Here is a 16,703-nt window from a genome sequence, read left to right as displayed (position 1 = left end):
GGTGGTTTTATGTTCCCAGGTTTGCACAGACCCGCGAATTTTGGATTTAATGTGGGTTGGATGGCACTCTTCCTGATGTTATTTATCTCATATTGAGTGTTGCAAAGCAGTGCCAGTGCATCTTGTTGGTCCTGGGACATGTCCTTGTCATCCACTGTGCGGGCAAATGCTGTTATCCCTGCTGTTAGGAGTTTCAATACTTTTTGTAGTTTGACATCCATACTTCTGACTCCTATTCCAATGTGTTCCATATACAGGTGTTTACTACTGGAACATTCAGGGATATGCAGTTGCCCGGTGCCAGGTGTCTTGATGTGGTGTCCAGTACAGCCTGTTCTTGTAACTGGTTGAGAGACATATAGTCTATACTGGCAGCTAGCTTTTGCTCCAGGTTTTTGCCATAGAGGGAGTGCAGAGACGGTTCACCAGACTGATTCCTGGGATGTCAGGACTGTCTTATGAAGAAAGACTGGATAGACTTGGTTTATACTCTCTAGAATTTAGAAGATTGAGAGGGGATCTTATAGAAACTTACAAAATTCTTAAGGGGTTGGACAGGCTAGATGCAGGAAGATTGTTCCCGATGGTAGGGAAGTCCAGGACAAGGGGTCAGAGCTTAAGGATAAGGGGGAAATCCTTTAAAACCGAGATGAGAAGAACTTTTTCACGCAGAGAGTGGTGAATCTCTGGAACTCTCTGCCACAGAGGGTAGTTGAGGCCAGTTCATTGGCTATATTTAAGAGGGAGTTAGATGTGGCCCTTGTGGCTAAGGGGATCAGGGGGTATGGAGAGAAGGCAGGTACGGGATACTGAGTTGGATGATCAGCCATGATCATATTGAATGGCGGTGCAGGCTCGAAGGGCCGAATGGCCTACTCCTGCACCTAATTTCTATGTTTCTATGTTTTGGCCAGTCTGGTCTGGCTGTATGAAGTTGGACACCATGTCCAGTAGGTTTTTCTCGTTCCTGCACCCCCTGCACACTTGACTTTTCTTCTGCGAACCCCTCTTCCAGATCAGCCCAGAACTGACCCGCAGTGCTCCCCTCTGATGAGGTAGAAGCACTGTGCAGCCCTTCAAGAGGTACTGCTGTGGGTTTGCCATAGAGCCCACTGTGACCCGACTCCATCTCCCGGAGCCTGTCACGTTGGAGCAAATGCTCCACACACCACTATATCCGGCTCCAGCGCTCACGGTCGCTGGCCGCCCGCGGTTGCTCAAAGTCGGACTCCTCTGTGTCCACGACTTTGTTTGTTTTCTGTCTTGCCTTACCGCTCGGCCGCGTGGATCTGGCTGGTGCGGAGGCAACATCGGGGCACAGCTGATCCCATTATCGGTGATCCAGGTGCCACTGGCTGCTGCTGGCTGCCCGCTACTCCGCGGTCCTCCCTCACCAGCTTTGTCGCAGCCCTTGTTCTCTTTGATTTGTCCATGTTCCCCACCTGTAAGTTGGTATAGGGAACAAAAAAAGACCGCAGAGTAAACTCTTACCTGCAAGTTCCGGCTTTTAAACTGCCGCTGCGGGGGAACGTCGTTCCACCGTGCCTGACGTTTCGCAATGCGTGTAGCAATATGTCACGCATGCGTCCTGGTGGGGTCCTTTACGTAGTCACTCACGTGACTCCGAAGTTAAATTTCCAGTTGTACTATTGCACCCACCATACCAAGAGTCAAGAATGCTTAATTGCCATGTGTACTGACAACAGAACAATGAAATTCTTGCATACCATAACAGGCCTGCAAATTCACTCCTCATAGATAAGATATAATTTTAAAAAAAATTAATAACTGCAAAAAAAAATTACTAGTGAAAAATCGCCCCAAATCTTTAATGCATCTGAAGACCATAGTCCATAGCTTAGCTTCTATTTTACAGTATTCAAGAGCCTAATGGGTGCTGGAAAGAAACTATTCTCGAACCTGGTGGTCATAGTTTTCAGACCTAAACATTCTTTTCAATGGTTTATGCAAAAGTAGAAGGTGGCGAGGATATTTGTTGATGCTAGCTGCTTTTTTGAGGCAGTGCTTCCTATTGATTCCTTCCATGGTAGGGAAGTGAGTAAACGTGATGCACTGGGCAAAGTTCACAACTTTTTGTAATCTCCCTCATTCCTGGGCATTCTGTGGCGTAACCACGCCGTGATGCAACCAATCAACATGTTCTTCACCGTATACCTGGAGAAGTTCAAGAGAGGTTTTGTCGACATACTGAATGTCCTGAAATTTCCAAGGAAGTAGAGGCAATGATGATTGTATTGATGTACTGGGGTCAGGACTGATCTTCAGATATATGCACGCACAGGAACTTGAAGTTGTTGACCCACTCCATTGCCAACCTGTCGATGAAGACAGGTTTGTGGATCTTTGGGTTCCATCTTCTAACTAAGCAGAAGGGTGTAGTAAACCAGTAATGTGTGTAAGTGTGGCCGTTCGGTTACTTTATTTATCATAATAGTTTTAATTAACTGCCAGGTCTCTGGAGGTATTAATCAATTATTATTTAGAAATTCAAAATATTTTATATACTTTAAGCCCCTGTTTTTTAAAGAGCATGGTTTTCCCCTGGGAACACCAGTTTCCTCCCTTGCCTCAAAGATGTGCAGATTGGCAATTTAGTTAGTCCCCAGGGTGGAGGTGAGTGGTAGAATCTGAGGGGATGTGATAAGAAGGTGGAAGAATACAAAACATTTGACGGTTGATGTGGAAGCCCAGTGGGCTGTGTCTCCATTTTCCATGTTGCATCTCTCCATGACTCTGTCTAAATCTTACTAATAATCTGAAATGTAATACTTCGAAGACCTTCAACAGTTGTTGAAACAACATCTTGACATTCTGAAACTGGGGCTTTGGGATATGTTAAAGGCATTGCCCGATCTGTCACAAGTACTGACCTCCCCAACATAAAAGGGATCCGCAGCTGCCTCAAAATTGCAGCCAATATCATCAAAAGATCCACTTCATCCTGATCACGCTCTCATTTCGCTACTGTCATCGGAAAGAAGGTACAGCAGCTGAAAACGGTGATCACCAGGTTCAAGAACAGCTTCTTCCCAGCAACAATCAGGCTCTTGAACACTGCACAACACTAATCTCGGCACAATTATCTTCTTTGGACTGAGTGTTTGGTTGTATTACGGACTTCGTTTTTTGCACAATTATGGTTACCCAGTATTACGGATATTTATTTATTGTACCCTGATTATTACATATTATCTGTGTTTTGTGTTTACGGGTCTGGTAAGCTACAGCTAGTAAGGATTTCATTGTTCTGTTATCTGTACAGATGACAATTAAACACTCCTGACTCTCCCAAGGCTTTGTTGCTGTTCAGATATGGAGGATGAGCTCAACCGCTTTCATCATTCAGATCACGTTCGTGCACAAAGGTGGGTACTGCTAGCCAGTTTATGCAAGGGTTACCTCCACACTGATCCAGCACATATAACCTCGTGTTAACTGGACCTGCATGTTTTATGAATTATCTGCCCTATTTACATAAATGATAAATAATTGATGCCTTAGTAATGACCGAGGGTCACACAGACTGTTACATCCTGACCATCACTCCCGTTACTTCTGTACAAATAAATTCCGAACCATTTACAAGCTACAATTCAAGGTAGTTTTATTTTTGCTTATGAACACCAATACTGAACTTACTTCATTGCACATATACTCATAAAATGAACATATTCAAGGTTTCAGTGTATGGTTCTGAGCTATTACCTTTCAATTGAGGTGATAAATTGGAGGCTTGATTGACCACCTTATTTATTAAAGACATCCAAGGGCAGAAGAGTCCTCCCAAAATCATGGCCAAATCCTTTTCTCAGTGAACATTACATTAATTTACCTAGAATTTATCCCAATGTTGGTGTTAGTGGCGGCGCCTAACGGCAGCGGCTCGACTACAGTCGTCTGTCTTTTTTTATTTTTGTCTTGTTAAATGTATGTCTTGAGTTAGTTTTTATTTTTTTTTTAGCTGTGTATATGTGGGGGGTGGTGGGGGGGGCTGTGGGGGAAACCGTTTTAAATCTCTTCCCTGTGCGGGGACCCGACTATTCCCTGTCGGGTCTCGGATGTCGTTGGGCCTAACATCGTGGAGCCGGCGGCGACCTCCGGCCGGGACTAACCTGAGGGCTCCAGTTGCAGAGCCTGCGGAACTGACATCGCGGAGCTGGCCAACTTCGGAGCGGGAAGAGCTGTGGTGGCGCGCGGCTGCGACCCGACTTTTGGAGTTCGGAGGCACCGGCCGCAGACCCGGTGGACGGGAACATCGGGAGCTCGCAGGTCCCTGGTGGGAGACCGCTTTTCCGAGCTCCGCAACGGCGACTTCTCCCGCTGGAATCGCGGGTTTAAGGACATGGAGCCGGGGCCTAACATCGCCCGGCGTGGCTTAAACGGCCTCAGGACTTACCATCGCCCGTCAGGGGCTTTAACATCAGAGCCCCAGTTCACCTCGACACTGCAGTTGGACTGCTGAACCACGGGAGAAGGAACAAAGGGAAGAGATAAAGACTTTGCCTTCCATCACAGTGAGGAGATGTTGGAGACTCACTATGATGGATGTTTATGTAAACTGTGTTAAGTGTGGGTCTTGGATTGTTTTGTAATGTAAAAAACTGTAGAAATGATATTTCGTTCAAACCTAGGTTTGAATGACAATAAATTGCATTCTATTCTATATGTAATAAGGCATAAATTGGCTAACACGTTTCCCTGCACTACACCAATCTGTCATCTTTATGCGACAGGATGGATGAGAAGAAACAAAATCAGTATTATCAACATTTAGTTTAGTGATACAGCACGGAAACAGGCCCTTTGACCCACCGAGTCCATGCTAACCAGCGATCCCCATACACTAGCATTATCCTATATACTAGGGACAATTTACAATTTTTACCAAAGTCAATTAACCTACAAACCTGTATGTCTTTGGAATGTGGGAGGAACTGGAGCACCGGGAGAGAACCCACATGGACACAGGGAGAACGTACAAACTACGTACAGACAGCACCCATAGTCAGGTTCGAACCCGGGTCTTTGGCACAATGAGGCAGCAACTCTACCGCTGCGCCACTATGCTGCCCTATGTTATTATTAAATGAATTACTTTTGGTTAAGATTAAGCTACCCGTATGGGTTTCAGATAAGTCAAAGATAGTGTAATTTGCAGTGAAAGCAAATACAGCCCCAATAAGAACTTTGAATCAATTAAAATTGACCAGGCAAGGCATCCTTTGAAATTCTTCCGTTCCCATCAGTTATACTGTTTTCGAATGATCTCTCATCTATAACGTTGTATGTTATAATGCTGGCTACAAAGATTGCATTGCATATATATTAAATATATATATATATATATATATATATATATATATATATATATATATATATATATATATATATATATATATATATATATATATATATAATTACATTTTATATATTACTAATATATTAAATTATCAAACTTTAACCATAAGATTCTTTGAAACACAATTTTCTTTGAAAAATTAACCTGCACAACAGAAACTATTATTAAAATCTCAAAACATCTGATCACAAACAGGGATAAGCACAAGATAACAGTGTTAGCTGAGATTAGTTTGTGCAATGAGGATATCCAATCATTACTGGTTAAATTAAACAAAGTTCAATTGAAAACAGTGACATCTAGATTAAATAGTCACTTGTTCACTATTTAATATTCTCATTTCTATCAACAATTACCATGCCAACTTTTCTAAAAGATATTCTCCACTGTTTGACAAAAGTCAACCAGAGACAAAGTATCCCAAGTGTCTTGCTTTACCTGTTTACTCAGACTGAGACTTTTAAACATCTTCTTACCTCAAGGCTTTTACTGGCAGTGAATGTTATCCTTTTTTTCGTATATTCCTCAATGGCCTTCGAAATAGCTTTTAACCATTCATCCCTTTCTGCGGCTGAACTGAATTTTGAAAGGGCCAAAGTTAGGAACTAGCTTAAAATTACTTCATGTCAAATGAAATTTAAAGTAATAGAGTTTTAAGTCAATGTGAATTAACCAGAGATAGCACAAGTGGTTAGCACTTTCTACTTTGAACGCAACCAGAAGGGCTCAATTTAAAGGCAGCCTAGTGGTACAGTTATCGCTGTTTGTGAAACACAGAGGTTTTCTCTTAAAATTATATTACTGGAATGGGTTAACAGGAATGGAGAAACAAGAGACAAAGTATTGGATTAACTCAGCGGGTCAGGCAGCATCGCTGGAGAACACGGATGAGTGACATTTTGGGTCTGGACTCTTCTTCACCGATCCAAGTTCGCCAGTCCGCCTGAGTTACTTCATCATTTTGTGCCCATTGGTGTATTAACCAGCATGTGCAGTTCTTTGCTTCTACATGGGAAATATAAACTCATCCATAGATGGACTATATATTGTAATGTGGTGCACTCCTCCTGCTGTCTATTTTGGGCAAAATGTGTAGGAAAGAACTGCAGATGCTGGTTTAAATCGAAGGTAGACACAAAATGCTGGAGTAACTCAGCGGGTGAGGCAGCATCTCTGGGGAGAAGGTATAGGTGACGTTTCGGGTCGAGACCCTTCTTCAGACTGATGTCAGGGAAGTGGGCGGGACAGAGATAGAATGTAGTCGGAGACAGTAAGACTGGTGGGAGAACTGGGAAGGGGAAGGGGATGGGGATGAATAGAGAGAAAGCAAGGGCTATTTGAAGGTAGAGAAGTCAATGTTCATACCGCTGGGGTGTAAGCTGCCCAAGCGAAATATGAGGTGCTGTTCCTCCAATTTGCGCTGAGCCTCACTCTGACAATGGACAGGTCAGATTTGGAATGGGAGGAGGAGTTAAAATGCTGAGCAACCGGGAGATCAGGTAGGTTAAGTCGAACTGAGCGAACGTGTTCAGTAAAACAATCGCCGAGCCTGCGCTTGGTCTTGCCAATGTACAGGAGTTGACACCTGGAACAGCAGATACAGTAGATAAGGTTGGACAAGGTGCAAGTGAACCTCTGCCTCACCTGGAAAGGCTGTCGGGGTCTTTGGATGGAGTCGAGGGGGGAGGTAAAGGGACGGTTGCATCTCCTGCAGTACCTGGGGAGGGGGTGGTTTGGGTGGGAAGGGACGAGTTGACCAGGGAATTGCGGAAGGAATGGTCCCTGCCGAAAGCAGAAAGGGGTGGAGATTGGAAGATATGGCCAGTGGTGGGATCCCGTTGGAGGTGGTAAAAATGTTTTGGAGGATTATATGCTGCATGCAACAGCTGATCGGGTGGAAGGTGAGGACAAGGGGGACTCTGTCCTTGTTATGAATGGGGGGAGGGGGAGCAAGAGCCGAGCTGCGGGATATCATTCCTAGGATCTCCTAAAGGCTCTCACTAGGAGGTCCTAGTGAGAGCCTCATCTATTATGGAAGAGGGGAACCCCCATTTCCTAAAGAATGAGGACATCTCCAATGCCTGGTATGGAACATCATGGGCGCAGATGCGGCGCAGACGGAGGAATTGGGAGTAGGGGATAGAGCCTTTACAGGAAGCATGATGGGAAGAAGTGTAGTCTAGATAGCTATGGGAGTCAGTAGGTTTGTAATAGATGTCAGTCAATAGTCTGTCTCCTGTGATGGAGACGGTGAGATCTAGAAACGATAGGGAGATGTCAGAGATGGTCCAAGTGAATTTGAGTGCAGGATGGAAATTAGTCGTGAAGTTGATGAAGTCAGTGAGTTCTGCATGGGTGCAGGAGGTAGCACCGATGCAGTTACAATGTAGCGGAGGTAGAGTTCAGGGATAGGGCCAGTGTACGCCTGGAACAGTGATTGTTCGACGTACCCTACAAAGAGGCAGGGATAGCTGGGGCCCAGATTCTCAATACCATTCTGTATGCTCCTCCTCCATTTTGGGAGCTTAGGGGACAGGGATTCCCAAGAGTCAATGGAGATTAATTTCTTCCAGGATTTGTTCCCGAATCTTTTTCTCTGTCCATCAGGTAATCTCTTCACACATCTATCTTGGAGTTATGGTGGCCTCCCACTAGAGCTGATTGAGAGTAACTGGCTGATGCTGGGGATATTGGCCTGGGAGAGGACATGATACACTAATTGGTAGACAACTAGTTCACAATCAGTACACTAATCCTTGCAAATGTGTTGGATTTTGCAGAGATTGTTACTGGCCTGCTGTTTGTAGTCCAGGTCTTGGAAGCATAAAGCAATCAATGTGCCTGGAAGACCATGTTTTGTGCCTTATTTGAAGTTTTCCAACCCCTTTCCAAGGCATTTTGAACTGATTATACATTGATAGAATATCTTCATCAAAAAGATCACCTCCAGACTTTGCTTCTCCTTCAACTGTTTCTGCACATTTTTAATTTCTGACATGCTACTACCACCGATAAGGAAGGGAATTGTATCCTAGCTTTCTGTTGTAAGATATCAGAGCACAGCAGAGGATTAATCACATCCTGAGGAATAATTTGGCCTTGATGGAGCAAATGATTAAGAGGTCTGAATGGGATAACTTTAGATATCTCATGGTTGTAGAGCTGCGGGAAATTCCAAAGATATGGAATATAGAGGCCTTGGAGTTCTTTGAAAGCTAAAATGAGAATTTAACAAGCCTTTGCTGTAAATCAGCGAGCACAGAATAGATGGTGAAAGGCAACTTAGTCCATTTTAGGTCAAGGGCCATAAGATTTTTGATGACCTAATTTTGAAAAAGGTACAAAGAAATTGGCTAGGGATATATTAGAAAGGAACAGCTAGAGATAAAAAGTCTATGAAAGGGGATTTCAGCAATGAACGACCTCTGACAGCAGAAGAGTCTGATAGGTTACAGAAGTAAAAATAGACATTCTTAGGGAGAGCACAAGTAGGTTCAAGCCCATTGCAGGGTCAAATACGGTAGCAGGGTTGGAAATAGTCTGTTGAGTTTCAGATGGTTGCTGTGTTAGAGGAGGAGGAGAGTTGGGGATGGAGTTTGTAACGTGGCTTAAAGAAACTGGCAGGTTCTTTTTCGACCTGGCAACATTTAGTTAGAGGAAGTTTCATCTTGTTGATGGTGGATATCAGTTAAGCATCAGAGACAATCAGAGCATCCAATAGACATGATCAGGTCGGATCTGAGTGTCTTCCGTGTAGAGGTGAAAAATCCTATGTTTATTGGCAACTTTGGAACAATGTGGAACTGAGAAATGGGAGCAGACAAATTCTGGGGAAAATGGCAAAGGTAAAAGCAACAGAAGATTTCTTGTAGATAATGTAGATGATTTCTCTCCCCCAACTTTTTCCCCACAATCAGTCGGAAGGGGCCCAAACGGAAATACATCTATCCATGTTCTCTAGAGATGCTGCCTGACCATTGAGTTGCTCTAGCACTTTGTCCATTTTTGTAAACCAGAATCTGTTTTTTAAGGCAGTACAGATATCAGTAATTTAATTTTGGGAGTCAATTAGCTGCCATTATTTAATAAATCTCCTGGGTTTCGTCCTTGACTTTGCATGACAAAGATTCCATGTTCTTTGGGTTTGCGCTCACAATTTTGCAAATTAATTTTCTGGAAAGAATATAGAAAGTCAACCTGTGGCGATCAGGTGATTGTAAAGTTAGAAGTAACACGGCATGTAGCTTCTGCCAGTCAGATAAAGATCAAGTATGGTAAGGAACAGGATATTCCTTGTTAATGAGGAAAATATAAGCTAGATAGAACAAAAAATGTATAACATTTGCAATCATCAATCCATCCTATAAGCTAGAACGGAAGAGTATGTATGACAGGTAACCATAAATTGTTTAGGACCTTGTTTTTTTCCATTGCCACCTTTGCTTCTATCTTATCAGCAATAATATGCAAAAAATGGATATAGTCAGAGGAGACAGTCTACAAAAATTAATTAATAAAAACCTACACATAGACATAATAGCAGAACATCTGGTGGATGTGTTGTAAAAGGTGTTTATTGTGAAAACCTTGCATCAGTGAGGGTAACGTGTATTGCCTGAGGGATTAACCTTGAATCCTCTACTGTTTTCCTTGCCATTGATGTTCCAGATTAGCCCGTTTACAGAGGCCCACGAGTTAGATAAAGCAGACAAATGATTGGAGAGAGCTACTGAAGTGTTGCTCTACCATTGATAGATCCTCAACATCTGTATTACTTTATCATCACTGAGCACTGCTCAAATTGTTCCATTGGATTAATCAAGGTGCCAAGATCTTTTTTCTTTCTAAATACGTAAGAATTTCTTCTTAATCGAGAAGCATAATAACTCTCAGTACAACATTGGTGAGCTACATCTGTCTGAATCACATCTGTGTGTAATTACCTTGCTGACAGAATGAATGATCGTTCCACACTTTCTATGTTCAGTTCATTCTGGTAGGCCTCTTGAGATGGTTTGCTGACCTACGTAGTAAACAAAATAGATCATAAGTTTAAATTTGTTTGCAAATAAGTGAACACAAATCACACATCTGCAATATTTCTGTGAAATCACATTTACAGTAACTGGATTAGAAATGTAATCACATTTTATGGTTTCTGTGGACATTATTCCCAACTCTAAGTACATGATTGGAGACCATAGCATTTGGTTAATCAACTATACAGAAAGTATTTTTGAAAGCCTTTTCAATGGTTAAGTTGAGGGTCAACTTCAAGTACCATCTGGTGATTATCACAATCTATTATTAGAAGTGTCATCTATTAATATGGAGAAATGGGGCAGTACAGTGGCACAGCTAGAATAACTTCTTCAGCATCTGAAGTTCCTTTGGTACTTGGATACTGTCTGAATGGCATTTCATAGGTTTCCGCCAGGTGCCCTGGCTTCCTCCCTATCCCATAGATGTATATGTTGGGAAGTTATTTGGCAACTGTAAATTTCCACTGGTATGTAGTTAAGTGGTATAATCTATAGGGAGTTGATGAGAACCATATATTATAACCATAAAACAATTACAGCACGGAAACAGGCCATCTCGACCCTTCTAGTCCGTGCCGAACACGCAATCTCCCCTAGTCCCATATACCTGCGCTCAGGCCATAACCCTCCATTCCCTTCCCATCCATATAACTATCTAATTTATTTTTAAATGATAAAAATGAACCTGCCTCCACCACCTTCACTGGAAGCTCATTCCACACAGCTACCACTCTCTGAGTAAAGAAGTTCCCCCTCTGTGTGCTGAGCCCCCTCCTCTACTCCCTCTTCACCTATGACTGCACACCTGTACATGGTACTAACACCATCATCAAGTATGCAGATGATACAACGGTGATTGGCCTCATCAGCAACAACGATGAGCTGGCCTACAGGGAGGAGGTCCAGCACTTAGCAGCATGGTGCGCTGACAACAACCTGGCCCTTAACTCCAAGAAGACCAAGGAGCTCATTGTAGACTTCAGGAAGTCCAGAGGCGGCACGCACACCCCCATCCACATTAACGGGACGGAGGTGGAACGTGTTTCTAGCTTCAAGTTCCTGGGAGTCAACATCTCCGATGACCTCTCTTGGACCCACAATACCTCTACTCTGATCAAGAAGGCTCATCAGCGTCTCTTCTTCCTGAGGAGACTGAAGAAGGTCCATCTGTCTCCTCAGATCCTGGTGAACTTCTACCGCTGCACCATCGAGAGCATCCTTACCAACTGCATCACAGTATGGTATGGCAACTGCTCTGTCTCCGACCGGAAGGCATTGCAGAGGGTGGTGAAAATTGCCCAACGCATCACCGGTTCCACGCTCCCCTCCATTGAGTCTGTCCAAAGCAAGCGCTGTCTGCGGAGGGCGCTCAGCATCGCCAAGGACTGCTCTCACCCCAACCATGGACTGTTTACCCTCCTACCATCCGGGAGGCGCTACAGGTCTCTCCGTTGCCGAACCAGCAGGTCGAGGAACAGCTTCTTTCCGGCGGCTGTCACTCTACTCAACAACGTACCTCGGTGACTGCCAATCACCACCCCCCCCCCCGGACACTTATTATTTTTTATTCAAATCGTTTGCTATGTCGCTCTTCAAGGGAGATGCTAAATGCATTTCGTGGTCTCTGTACTGTACACTGACAATGACAATTAAAATTGAATCTGAATCTGAATCTGAATCAGAATCATGTTATCCCTAAACTTCAGTCCCTTAATTCTCAAGTCATGTCCCCTTGTTTGAATCTTCCCTACTCTCAGTGGGAAAAGCTTTTCCACGTCAACTCTGTTGGGAAACAAAATGCAACTGCTGTAGGATTAAAGCGATTGGGTGCTTGAGAAACTGAACTGAAGTGCATGATTTTGGCCAAATTACTATGAAATTGTGTAGTTCACAATTAGTTAGTTTAGCACAGAATACATCAAATAATAATTCAGTAATGAGACTGAATAATAAAACCAATTTTGTTTTCAAAACTAGAATGTTACTCAATACACTAACTTTTGCATGTTTCTACCTAACAGGCCCTAGATTCACCAGAATATGTATTTTCCATGTTTCAATAGTAGTTATATATTGCCCAGTCTGTAATATCCATTCCTTGGTACTTAAACTATCCTTATTTGCTTTATTAATGTAATTCTGAATAATTGACAATAGCTTTCCAAATTAGAGAGTTACGAAGGTCTGCCAAATGGTATCGCGGTTCAAGTGATTTTTCCTTCCTTTCAATTGTTATTAATTCATTTTATTTCACAACGGAGTCACAATGTAGAGCTCAGTAAATACCCCTTTAAGACCACAGGCATTGAATTGATAAAACAACCAGTTTGTTCCACTTATTATCTCTTGGCAACAATCAAAAAGCAAATACGCAACATGTTAAAAATAAAACTTCACAGTGTCCTGTATTTACATCTCAAACTACTTAATATATATATCAGGAAAAAACTCAGGGGAAAAAACTCACCTTCATGCCTGCTAGTGACAACATGTTGTTAAGCTTATACGTCACAGATTGTACTGGTGTAGTGTATAGTAATACATCATTCAGCTATAAATAAAAATATATAAGAATTCAAATCCAAGACTCAGCTTGAGCTTGTAAATAGAAATTATTTCTAAAGCAAAATAATGAATATGTTGGAAATTACGTCAGGCAATATTTGTGAAGACATAAACCGAGTTTTGGTTGATGACCAAAGCATCAGAACCTTGGCCATGAACTCAAAACTGACTTGGTTCATCACTGCTCTGATGCTGCCAGACCTATTAAGTATTTGCAGCATTTTGTATTTTGCCCAAAATGACTCAAATAGATTTACAAATTCAAAAACAAATCAATGTTATGGAATAATTTTATTTTGTGAGATTTGCAACAGGAGAGAGCAAGCATTTGGGTGAACAATCTTTCGTGAGAACTGAGTAAAATTAGATCTAAACTAAGTTTTTGAGAAAAATATGAAGTGTGTAGAGTATGATACGATAGAACTTTATTTATCCCAGGAGGGAAATTGATCTGCCAATAGTCATAAAACCACAACATACACCAACCATAAAATTAAAGTGACGTGGAAAGTCCAGGATTGGGGATATGCAAAGATTGTGGAGGGGGGGGGGGGGGGGGGGGGGGGGGGAACAGTCTCAGTCTACCCCTTGACAGAAGGGGGAGGAGTTGTACAGTATGATAGCCACATGGAAGAAGGATCTCCTGTGGCATTTTGTCCTGCATCTTGTTGGAACCAGTCTGTTGCTGAATGTGCTCCTCAGGTTGACCAGTGTGTCATGGAGGGGGTGAGCTGTATTGTCCAGGATGCTCCACAGTTTGAGGAGCATCCTCCCCTCCAGGACCACCTCCCATGAATCAAACTCCACACCCAGGACAGAGCCAGCCTTCCTGATGAGTTTGTTGATCCTATTACAGGCAGGTCTGTGAAAGAGTGGAATTCTATATTTTTCCCTATTTTAAGGACATCACTGGCCACACATGCTCTCGCTCATTGATTCTGCACAATCCAACTGAAGGAACATTTCCAGCACTTGTCATTTTGACATGACAATTTTTCTTATTACCCCATGATTATCTAATAGAATTTTACCAGTATCTAACATAATATGGCAAGTTTAAATAGTATTGTAAACATTTTTAACAAATTGAATTACGTTAGATAACTTGAGTAGTTTATAGATGTCTTTCAAGCAAATTAATGTCTATTGATCTTCAATTTTACTTATAGTTGAACAGAATTACACATTCTATAACTCATGATATTTGTAGAAACAAATTTTGCATGCCTGCTGCCTTTGATTAAAAGGATTTAAATTTGAAATTACCAAAAAAAACATTCGTGGTTGCATAACCTTTCTGGATAGTTTCATCAGGGTTCCTTCCTTCAAGAAAACCTAGACAATCAGATAACAATAGGATAATGTAAAAATGTACAGAACAATTTTCTTTGGAAAAAATGCTCTTAATACATAATTGCAAATCATAAGTAGCTTAGGGCAACATTAAAACATTTTTTTTTATCACGAGTAAGATATGGGAAGTGCAGCATAAGAAAATAAGTTTTGAAATTACTAGTATCTCCATTAAAACAAAAGAAAAAGCAGATCTGACTCTTTGAGAGATTATAAATATTGAAAGAGTTTTTTGATTTGTAAAAGCTTATCATATTTTTTTGGTATTACTTTATTGGACACTGTTCAAAATAATTATACAATTCACAGAAAGCTAATTTAAAATCAATTTGAAAATAAACATGTCTTAATTAGAATAATTTGTACTTAACACATGGATTTTTTTCTCTCTTTGTAAATACCCAGTATACCATCAGAAAATAAATAGTTCAAGTATTGTATTCAACAACATCATAATGTAGTCGTTATCAGACTGGTATCTAATATCCAATTAAACCAATACAAATTTATGTTTATTGTCAAATTCACTGCACCATAATTTAAACCCTACAAGTTCAGATTCACAAGCAGACCACAGAATGAGGAATATATTTTGAAAGCAAAAGAAATTGCAATTAAAAAATAGGACCTGTTCCTATTTAAAGATAGGTGGTCAACACTTTCTGAAGAAGTGATTGTGATGGCTGGATCTAAGTACCATTTCAGGATGCAAATGACCAATATCATTTACACATACTTGGGAAACATTGCAAGTTAATTACCGGTCATCCCTAGCTTACCACAGGGTTCTGTACCTGAGAACAGTTCGTAACCTGAACAGTTAACAAGTAGGGAATGCAGTCACCTTGCAAGATATATAAGTAAGAGCATAGAGCAACCAAGGACAATGTGTAGTTTAGCCAAGGCGTTGAACAGGACCGCTCAAATATTGCTGCTAACACAGTTCCAACACAGCAGAACATGCCGACAACTCTGCACACATGGCAGATCCATCCTGTTGGTCTCCCAAACACGTTTCGGGTCAGGGAGCTTCTTCAATCTGAAGAAAGGTCTTGAGCCGAAACATGACCTATCCATGTCCTCCAGAGATGCTGCCTGATCTGCTGAGTTATTCCAGCACTTCTTTTGTAAACCAGCATCTGCCATTCCTTTATTTTACATTCTAAATGGCAGCTTAATTATTAGTGTTTTAGTGAAAGAATTACTATATCCTCTTAGTACCATATTAAAGACTATCATATTAAACACATCAATTCTCCCAAATGTGTAGTGTCATCTGAGAATCCGTAATAATCACCCTTCCAGGCTGAACAATCTCCTGTTGTCCATTGAGGCTATACTGAATTTGCATCAACTTCTGGAAATTATCCTAGAATTAAGAAAAATAGACAACTTATAAGGTTGTAGCAACCAAACATATGGAATTCACCAATACAGATGGTATTTAAACTGGTTTACCTACCCCTTGTTTCATGATGTCATTGGCATGGTTTGCTACTTGCACAACAATGGCGAGAGCAGCTGACAGAAATAAATAATTTACAATATTAGTATACAAAAGATAAGATATTCATAAAAATTCTAGACATGATTAATATGAATTTCATACCTTGGGTGTCTTTGAAATCGGCACAATCCCTGGACAGGTTCTTTACATAATCTGCAATATATGAGAAAGATTTTTATTAAGACTTAAAGTAGGTGTAAATTTTCATTGTAGTTAGGGCAGCAAATATGTTTGCCTGATGGCTGAATGAGTTTATCCATGGAATGGCTGAACCATACACAACAGGAATGATTCTTAGTTCAATCTCTAACTTGTGCAAAGTTAGATGACTGGTATCCAATGTAAAATAAAACCGTTGGAAGGACTCTGTGGGTTGAGCAGTATTTGTAGTGGGGAAGTTACAAATAAGTTACAGCCTGAAGAAAGGCCTCGACCTAAAACGTCACCTATTCCTTCTCTCCAGAGATGCTACCTGTCCCTCGAGTTACTCCAGCATTTTGTGTCTACTTACAAATATGGAATCTGATAAGGAAGATGGTAACCAGAAACATTTTAAGGAGATGAAGGGCTGATGGAGAGGGGTTCGGGTGGGTGAGGTGTGTGGGTATCTGGTAGATGGAACAGGGAGGGGGAGTGAGATGAAAATGAGTGATGGACAGTTGATGGGGCTCAGGGAAAACCAACATGGAAGTTCCTCCTAGTTTGGTTTTTGCTCCAGATTCAAGCATCTGCAGTCTTTTGTGTCTTGGCTATAATCCAATTATCCTTATGGGAGTGATTTAGTTTAGTTTAGTTTAGTAATACAGCACAGAAATAGGCCCTTCGGCCCACCGGGTCTGCGCCGACCAACGACCCC

At 41.6% G+C, this 16,703-nt stretch overlaps 1 protein-coding gene across 1 annotated transcript in view; it reads right to left on the bottom strand.

Annotated features, from left to right (window-relative positions):
• fgd6 (FYVE, RhoGEF and PH domain containing 6) overlaps positions 1 to 16,703 on the bottom strand; it is a 78,654-nt gene that overhangs the window by 24,942 nt on the left and 37,009 nt on the right. Inside the window, exons 9-15 of the mRNA XM_055652778.1 lie at positions 15,950 to 16,000; positions 15,803 to 15,861; positions 15,638 to 15,709; positions 14,254 to 14,322; positions 12,890 to 12,973; positions 10,324 to 10,403; positions 5,857 to 5,956 (exon numbers count right to left, since the gene is read on the bottom strand). Of these exons, the coding sequence (XP_055508753.1) occupies positions 5,857 to 5,956; positions 10,324 to 10,403; positions 12,890 to 12,973; positions 14,254 to 14,322; positions 15,638 to 15,709; positions 15,803 to 15,861; positions 15,950 to 16,000 (515 nt within the window). The remainder of the gene's footprint in view (positions 1 to 5,856; positions 5,957 to 10,323; positions 10,404 to 12,889; positions 12,974 to 14,253; positions 14,323 to 15,637; positions 15,710 to 15,802; positions 15,862 to 15,949; positions 16,001 to 16,703) is intronic.

The sequence above is a fragment of the Leucoraja erinacea genome, chromosome 22 (assembly GCF_028641065.1).
Source record: "Leucoraja erinacea ecotype New England chromosome 22, Leri_hhj_1, whole genome shotgun sequence".
Classification (NCBI taxonomy): Eukaryota; Metazoa; Chordata; class Chondrichthyes; order Rajiformes; family Rajidae; genus Leucoraja; species Leucoraja erinaceus.
Note: the sequence above shows the minus strand (reverse complement) of the source record. Positions and strands in the feature narration are given on the sequence as shown.